The sequence below is a fragment of the Oreochromis aureus genome, linkage group 1 (genome assembly GCF_013358895.1).
Source record: "Oreochromis aureus strain Israel breed Guangdong linkage group 1, ZZ_aureus, whole genome shotgun sequence".
In the NCBI taxonomy this organism is placed as follows: domain Eukaryota; kingdom Metazoa; phylum Chordata; class Actinopteri; order Cichliformes; family Cichlidae; genus Oreochromis; species Oreochromis aureus.
In genome coordinates, this window is record NC_052942.1 from 9,682,790 (window position 1) to 9,692,063 (window position 9,274).

The 9,274-nt window shown below is 36.3% G+C and overlaps 1 protein-coding gene across 2 annotated transcripts; it reads right to left on the reverse strand.

Annotated features, from left to right (window-relative positions):
* Positions 1-3,331: 3,331 nt before the first annotated feature.
* On the reverse strand, positions 3,332-8,916 carry LOC116312925 (N-acetyllactosaminide alpha-1,3-galactosyltransferase-like). 2 transcript variants are annotated; one of them, XM_039620412.1, is made up of 6 exons: positions 8,844-8,916; positions 8,432-8,508; positions 8,258-8,300; positions 8,025-8,120; positions 6,766-6,903; positions 3,332-4,965 (listed from the first exon to the last, which is right to left on the reverse strand). In XM_039620412.1, exons 4-6 carry the CDS (start codon positions 8,096-8,098, stop codon positions 4,281-4,283), a joined length of 897 nt encoding a protein of 298 aa, XP_039476346.1. In that variant the 5' UTR covers positions 8,099-8,120; positions 8,258-8,300; positions 8,432-8,508; positions 8,844-8,916; the 3' UTR covers positions 3,332-4,280. The 2 variants fall into 2 exon arrangements, with proteins under 2 accessions (XP_039476346.1, XP_039476039.1); XM_039620105.1 differs by lacking the exons at positions 8,432-8,508; positions 8,844-8,916 and having other exon boundaries at positions 8,025-8,312.
* Positions 8,917-9,274: the final 358 nt, after the last annotated feature.

Consider the following 9,274-nt stretch of genomic DNA (forward strand, 5'->3'; position numbering starts at 1 on the left):
TGCAGTACAGACGCTGCCATACACGGTGCATCTTTCTTTTACCATATATTGCAACTGAATGTACACATAAAGGTGTTTCATTAGATTTCTAGCAATAGTGACAGATATATGAAGCCCAACCCAACAAACAGCTGGATTTGTGTTGGATGTTTCTTGTCTAAATACATAATGTTTGCAGGTGTGGGGAAACAGGTTTATGTTGTGCAGTGTGGTGGAAGATTACAAACTTAGCATTTAAGAGTTTTCCTAAATTGGTTACATCGGTGAATGATCTCTGTTGTTTGTGGTCAAGACCTACAGCACCGTGCAAATATATCAATACATTTACCACCGTCTGAGGGAATGAGTGTATTATAAACCAGTAGGGAATCCTGTCGAATCAATAGAATCACCAGATAGAGCTAATAATAATGCTAATAATAACAGACAGTCTTTAACCTGTCACATGTCACAGAGCTGCAACTCGCTTGAAATGTTTTACTTTGAATTCAATAGCAGGATTTAACACACCCATATTTTTCATTTTGTGTGTCCAGTTCCTACATGTGCTCCTCACTGCTGAACAGGTTTTCACACCCTGCTGATTGTTTCAGGTCCAGTCAGTTTGAGCACAATGGGAGAAATGGTCCACATTCATCGCTACTCAAGTTTGGATTTCACTGCAGCACGAAACGTGTGGTAATTCTGTTCAAGCTAAGTCAGTTTCCTTAAAAACTGTAAATAATCTTTTGAACATGCATTACTAACTCAGACTGTAACTGCACAAAAAGTCCAGATGAAAATTTTTATTTACTGGAGTCATAGTTTGCGAGCAAACCATGTGCCTGATGGTGGAAATTATTATTGAGTTACACAGTACAATGGCTTTGTCTAGACTAGGGATGCCTGAAGCGAGAGTGTATCATTTTGCCAGGGACAGTTAACAAGGTGGCACACAATAGTAAGCGGGACTAAGAAACTGATTATCTGTTGTTCTTCAAAAACAGAGCCCTTCAACGTGCATATTAAACAAAACAAAAATCACTATCATACATTTCTAAAGTGCTGGGTTTGTGTAGGCAGGCCTATGGTGGAGGTCTGAACAACATTTCCCTCTGAGTGAGCTGCTGATACAGCATGTCAGTCCTGCTTGATCCTTAAATGAGCAACAGTGCACCTGATGTTTCTCACATGACCTCTCGCTCAATGGGTCAACAGAACATCTGCCACAGGACAACAGTGACGGAACACACAGGCGAAGTTTGGACAAACCATGGGACCCGTGGTTACAGACCCATATTGGTCCTAAAGGTGTCCTTCACATGAGGTTTCCCAGAGTGAATGTGAATGGAACATCTGAAGCAGGACAGCTTTGATGAAAGGGAGGACGTTTCTCTAAAACCTAATTACCCACAAAAACCAGTTTGGTCCTGATGGTCTCCCTGCCTCATTTTTTTCCCACGGTGAATGTAGCTGTTGATAATAATGTGGACTGTGACTCCTGTTGTTAAATGTAAACATCAAATAACAGTTTAATAAAAACCTTGATCTGGTGTGTTTTTAAATCTTTATTTAACATTTTGATTTTACCAGGCTATAGAGTGCTCCGAGTGTATAATGGATTAAAACTGTTTAAATATTCAGTTTTATATAGTCTTATGCTAAATTCTCAAATGACAACATTTAATTTCCAGATAGTTATGATATTTATAATAACTCTGTGCCTCTACAGAAAGTTTGCAGTTGATGCTATCTCTCAAACATTGATTATGTGAGCACTGGTGTGTAGCATCACTTACTAACAACAAGCCTCTAACACCATCCGTGTGCTAATCTAGCTAACACATTAACGGACCCAACAGTAGGGGCTACAGAAGGGGGTTAGATGTTTTATAGAGATATAATATGTTAAGCTGTGAGTGTCATGATCCTGGGGTTTTACTCCACTTGTGAATGCAGCTGAGTAGAGGGATCTTAGTCTTCTTGACACCATAAATACTCCACAAAAACCTACTGGTCATAGGTCAAGTTTCTCTTTATGGTATGATAAATTTACGTTTTCATAAGACAAACAGTGGCACACTTAGGATTTTTTTTTAGCATTGTTAACCAACAAGCTGCAATTTAATTTTATAGATTCAGTCCCAACCTAAAATATTTGTAAAGTAATATATAATATTTTAATATATTTACAAAATAGAATAACAATCCTCCATGCCTGAGAATTTAGATTTAACTAGCTGGATTAGATGGGTTTTCAGAAAAGGAAGATGAGCTATTCTACCAGCTCACATGTCAAATAAGCCAATCTAAAATAAGCCAATCATTAACAAGCTAGCCCCTTTCATATAAAAATGATTACCACTTTGATTTTCCGCCCGATCTAGCCAGTACGAAGTGTGTCATAATGTTTTGGTGCCCACACCAGGCGGGTGACAAGTATATCTTGCTTGTCCCAAATGCTCTGGTCCCAGCAGTACTCTGGAGAGAGCAGCCTGCTTGGTTTATGAATCCAAAAGTACTTGTTTAGATGGCTCTCATCGTGCCACAGAGCTTCCACATTATTTAGTTTATCCCAGATAACAGGCATCTACCAAATGCTTTACATTTTGCCACAGTCCTCCAAAGATAGCAGCATGGTAGTAGAAATCTCCAGTTTCCATGAAGGCTTTAGATTTGGGGTTTCTGTCGTAGGTAAACCGGGCTTTTGGTAATAATGTTGTAAATCCAAGCCCATTATGTATTCATGATTTGAATCCTGGGTTGTGTGAAATCTCAGAAATAAACCCTAGACAAAGTTAATCTGTGAACTAAGGTGTAGGTCTGTTAGGTTATGTTGTGGTGATCCTCTGGTTGAGGGATGGGTGTTCATACTGGAGTGCAAAATTAAAACCAATGGAAGATGGACAAGAAAAGTTCAAAGCCATCAGGTGCTCAGTTTAGAAAAAAGAGAAAAGAAGAGGAGGAGAAACGAACAAATGATACAGGTAAGCAGATGTGTCATTGGATAATGGCAGGTCATCCTGAAACAATCAGAATCAGAATACTTTATTAATCCCTAAGGAAATAATGTGGGTTACAGTTGCTCCAAGAAGAAATGGTAAAAATAGTAACAGTAACAGACTAAACTCCAAACAATACATTATGTTACAGATTTTAATATTAATTAGTCATTGTCAGTTGTTGATTTGTCCTGTTCTCATTGTATGACGAATTATGATGGCTGTTTGGTAGCCGTTTGCATACTATGCATACTCTCTCTCTCTTCATATGTGTGTGTGGACAACGGTTTTATGTTAATGTACAATCCTTAACATGTTTTGTGTGTGTATGTGTGTGTGTGTGTGTGTGAGGGGGGGGCGCCAGAGGGAGTGTTCGCCCAGGGCACCAAACAGGCTAGGACGCCACTGCCCAAGCAACCATGGAGACAACATGCAAACTCCACACAGAAAGGATTTAAACCCAGGATCTTCATTCTGTGAGGCAATAGTGCTTTACAACATGCTACTTGAAGCCAGTTTATGTAAATCAGGGATGTCAAACCTATTTTACATCATGCCCCAAATACAGCACAGTTTTACCTTGTGGACCAGACCAGGGAAACTCCTGTTTCTATCACTATACAGACATTTAACTACAGTTCCCTGAGAAGTCTTAATATACAGAAAAGATGCACAATTTTAACTGTAAGTCAAAATACTAATGAATAATAAGTTTTTCTACATAATAAATGTACAAAAAGAAAAAAAGTTCTGGTAGCTCATTGACTAAACAAATGTTTGAGTAAATATTTCTATAATAGGTAGTGAAACATGGAAACCTTTCGGTCATTTAACTGTTGATCAATTATTTTTCCTTTGTGTAGTATCAATAGCAGTGGGAGATGTCTTTATCAATAGAAAAAGTCTGGGTGCCAGGGTCAGCATTATGTTTGACATGCCTGATGTAAATAATAAATATTGTTTTTCATGCCTGAGCATTTAGATTTTCCTGAGTTTAATCTTTAGAAAAAGAAGGTGAGTTGCTCTCCCAACCCACTTTTCTGCATGAAAGCTACTTTTGGCTGCAGGTGGTAGTAGGGGGACAACCATAGGGGGTAGCTCCAAATGTAGTAATTTGGAAGATTCATTTTATTTATTTATTTGTTTAGGAATCTGAAAATCTTTCACTGGTTGGTGAATGTGTAAACCACTATACTATAGAGCCACTAGCCCACTTAACAGATAATAACCCAATATAAAATCAACAACAAGCTTGCACTTCTCTCACATAGGGGTTCTAATTTTAATTTCCTGTCCACTCTACCCACTACGAAGTGTTTCATAATGTTTTGGTGCCCACACTAGACGGGTGATAAGTATATCACGCTTGTCCCAAATGCTCTGGTCCCAGCAGTACTCTGGAGAGAGCAGCTTGCTTGGTTTATGAATCCAAAAGTACTTGTTTAGATGGCTCTCATCGTGCCACAGAGCTTCCACATTATTTAGTTTATCCTCTATGATGCCCAGATAACAGGCATCAACCAAATGCTTTACATTTTGCCACAGTCCTCCAAAGATAGCAGCATGGTAGTAGAAATCTCCAGTTTCCATGAAGGCTTTAGATTTGGGGTTTCTGTCGTAGGTGAACTGGGCTTTTGGTAATTTATAATAGTGGGCATGGAGCAATGCCACAGAATCACCCAGTGCCTCAGACCCAAATCTCCCCTTGAACTCCTGATCCACATCAAAACAGAAGACATAATGAAATTTGTGACGAATCTCTGACTCTATTGTTTCTGATATTGTTCTCATTCGCATCATAGAGATGTCCTGCCACCTCGTGTGCTTTTCCACTTGGACAATGTTTATGTTTCGCCGAGAAGCGAGTGTGATGTTTGGTACTTTCTCTGGTGAATCTGTGAACACGTAATACGTCACTGGTAATCCCAACATAAAATGTTGTTCTGCTGAGGTGAGGAAAGTCTTGAGGTAGGCATCCAGGTACCTTAATTAGAAACACAGAGAAAAACAATTGAGGTTTTTTTAATGAGAACGCATAAAACAATTATGCTATCATGTTTTTTTTCTTGCACAAGCTTTAATGTCACGCAAGTAATTTCTTGTAGTCTGAGCCAAAGTGGGATGTCCCCCTTTTAAATAAATAGAACTGAAAGTAGTTAAAATTTCCAAATTCTAAACTTTCAAACCTGATAACAAAAGGAAATGCTCTGTGGTAGAACCAAAGCAAAAACAAATACATTATTTTAACAATACAAAAATTCATAGAAAAAATAAGTAATATTTAGGTAAAGCAACAAATACTTTCATACAGTGTCATACTGTCATATATATTTCCTCTTATAAAAAACAAAAAGAGATCCTACAGAAGGAAGTACTTTTTTCCAGCACATTTAAATACGCAAATATTTCAGTCCTCATGCATTCATCTTCATAACACAAATTGAAAACACATTGAACAAGCAAAGAACAACAAAACCCAATCTGATCAGATGTCCACATTTCCTACAGTCTATTGCTCAGGTGCCAGTGGTTAGATAAGAACCTACTCAGCAAGTGACAGCTGTAATTTATTAACAATTCGTAATAAAAGATTAATAGATTCTTACAAAAGTACTTAATAACTCCTTTAGTACATCAGCAAGAAAAACTTTGATGATGACGGAAAGGAGAGCAGCTCGGGCCATAAAACTGTCACGCTGAAGAGGTGCAAGCTCATTCAGCACTTTTAGATTACTATTAATGAGAATGTTTGAATGTACCACGTTTAACAAGATGTTTTGTCAACACACAACCTTCATTTTTCATTCATATTTTAATTCTCCCTGTAGATATTGACTGTTAACCATGTTCAAGCCTTTTAATTCAGCAGATTCTTTTGTTATTAATATTTACTTTAAACTTTTTTTTCAGCTGTCCTCACAGGAAAGCCACTGCAGACATATGCTTTATAGAATATGATGCTGAACATTAAACAGCATATAAAGTATTTAAAATGAGCTCAGTCTTAAACATATAGAGTAACAATATTAATCCAGTCTGACACTGATGGGGAACATTTCCTGCAAATTCATTGTTTTTACTTTGATACTTTATGCTTTTTAGGTGTTGTTGTAATATTTTGCTGATTATTTTCCTAAAGGAAGGGTTTGAAAAATTTCAGCTAATGGCAAATAATAGTAAATCATTTTTGGTAATATAGTAGATATTTATTCAATTAAAGAGGTAATAATATTTACAATTCTTCAGCTAGAAAGGAGTTCAAAAAGGTGAGGATGACAAGTTGAGTGCAGACTGGCAGCCCGAATGGTATTTTTTCATCCCATACGTGTATCTTATTAATTCAGTAACAAGATAGTGGAGGAAGTTGTTTCTGTCTGTAGATGTATAGGGTGGATGATACATTTGTTTGCTAGGTAAATGTCTAATTCACTATACAATGGGGCCATAGTGTTTTAAGGAAATACCAGTATCTTTGCATCTATGAATTATGCAAAATTTGTGATATAATCATACATACATACAATGTACTCCAATGGCAAAAACATGAAATTTTTAAAGACTTGACTTGGCCTTTGAATTAATGTTGCTATTTTTCATTTACATTTTATGTGTCCCACCTTTTTTGGCATTGAATTATACAGTTCTCTCTATCGTTGTCATACTAGGTGATTACTGTCATAAACATAAACACAGTCTGCTTGCCACTTTTGTCAGCTAGAAGGCAATACTCTACAATATGCAGGAAAAAGAAACAACTTCTTTCTCATGTTCTGGAAAAACCAACCTTCCCACAGCAAACACAGTAAGAGCCACAGATGAATTTTTGTCAGTGTGCCCTTGGTCATAAAGAATGGAGTCAAACATCTCCTCCCAGATGATAGGAGCTTTCCAGGATGTGAATGTCTGAACCAATGGTCTGGCCCTGAATGAAATGAAAAAAAAATGTTGACATACAGTTAAGATCCTGGATTTTATACTGCCAAATCTCCACACTTACAAGTGTGAGAGATTTACACTGGGCCTCACCCTAAATGCTTAATACCACTTCCTTGTCATTTTTCTTTCCTTCATTCTACTTTTTTTTTCATTTCTATTCTTGTTATTGGTTCTTTTATATACAGTATGTGTTAACTGCTGTGTGCATTCTCTGCTGGGGGAATATGTTACAAATAGGCAGCTTGTTAAGTCGTACCTTACTAAAACCACAGAAAAATCTCACTAAAAGCCCAGCTGTTACACAAAATTTGTGTCACATTATTACTTGAATGTATGTAATGTAATAAACATCAGGTACTATATAACTGTTTTTGTATTTGGTTTGATCTGTTTCACAGTTTATTTTAAACTGCTAGAATTTTAACTACTCGAACACAGACTAGAAAATTGAACAAGCAATTTGTCACCATGAATGCCTGTAAAATGAATTTCATGTTAACCTGGTAACAAACTAAAGGTAATTTCATGTTTCTTGCATTAAACTATGGCACAGCAGCCTGTAATGTTAGATTTATTAAGTTTAAAGTTTCAGAGCTATGCAGTCATCATTTTAATAATAAATGGCATGTTAAGATAAATAAATTAATTTTAACTGAATTTAATTGTGCTAAATCTGCAGCTTTAATAAATTTGCATCATTTGCATTTTACTATTGCTTTTAATGTTTTTTATAGGTTTATAGGTTATGAATATTGTATTGCCCTCAGATAATGTCTCTGACTGGACTAGGCAGCACTCATAGGTTCTTTCTTTATGGAAAAAGTGTCATATGATGTGTTTTCTGAGGGAGACACCAAAACCAACACTGTGTTTTGTTTTGTTTTTGTCAGAGTCCAGTACACTAGAGATTACAATAAATAGCACTAACAAAAAACTAAATTATGAATCTTTTTTGCCTTTAGGTATATATATTTTTAAATTCACCATCATTGATTTACTTATTTTGAGATCTTAAACATGGTCTTATAAAAATACTACCACCACCACCACTACAACTACTGATGCAAGGGAAGTTATAATTACCAGCTAGTGAGTCCACTTTCTTACCCGAAATTAAGTGTGTCATCCAAATTAATGTTGCATCTTGCTTCTGGTTTACTAGTCATTGGTAGTTTCGGCATCACGTTAGCATTTCTTAAAGATCTAAAGTTTTTTGGAAGAGATTTTTTTGGAGACGTTTTATACATTCACCACAACTTCGTTAGATACACTTTGCAAGTCTTAGCTTGTAATAATATGACCTTTGTTCCACACCTTAAATATAAGGAAGTAAAACCAACCATAACCAACAGCAGACAGCAGAAGATTGCAGAATATTTTGCCCTGTTTATTAAAAAACATGGTAATGCAAACAATGTATTCCTTAACCTGTGTATTAAAAAGACATCTTTTCATTCATCTTTAAACTACAACGACAGCAACAAAAAGGTCTCCTCAAGCACCAACACTCCTACCTCGTAGTTGGAAAAAACAGCTCTCTCATTTTTCTACTAAATAATTTGTTGGTACTGGTTGGTAGACAAAATCACACCTTAAAGAAAAGAAAGAATTTTAATTAAACAGAGTGCTTCCCTTTGGTTCAAATAAGAGATTATCTTGTTATAGCAAGAAATTGCAACCAAAGTTCGAAAGTTGGAATTAGGTAACATATAAAAAAAGAGAGAGAAAAGAAATTAATTTGCTAATAAGCCCATAGGTTTAACACTGAAAAATGACTTGTGGAACAGAAAGTAATCCCTAAAATGTGGGCACAGAGACTCGCATAATGTGCATATTTATAAAGCACTTTTTCTGAATAAACATTTTGTGGAAATACAAAATCGTCCTTTTTCATCATGCAGTAAAATACAAAAAAGTATAAATTACCTTTGTGGATAAAAAATTCACAGAGTAACTGGATTAAATCTCTGAGGGAAATGCTGCATTGTGTCTTGTGAAGTAATACACCCAGGCAATAAATTAACACTGCCACAGAAATCTACCCCCATGTGACCAGAAATGTTAGGGGTGGAGACAAAGTAGAGGATGACGCGGGCACTGCTGTTACACCTTTGGTATGGTCCACACAGGCAAACAGCACTGTGCAAAAGCCTTGACGCACCTCTTATTTCTTTAGATTTTGCTGCCAAGCAGCCAGACCTTCTTGTAGTTTTGTTTTTAAATGGTCCTTTAAGCAAAGGTTCTTCTGGCTTTATTTATTTATTTATTTTTGTTTCACACATGGTACAGCAGTAATTCATTTCCCATACACAACCTTCCTTTCAATTAAAGTAACACTGTTTCCATGCATGAAACGG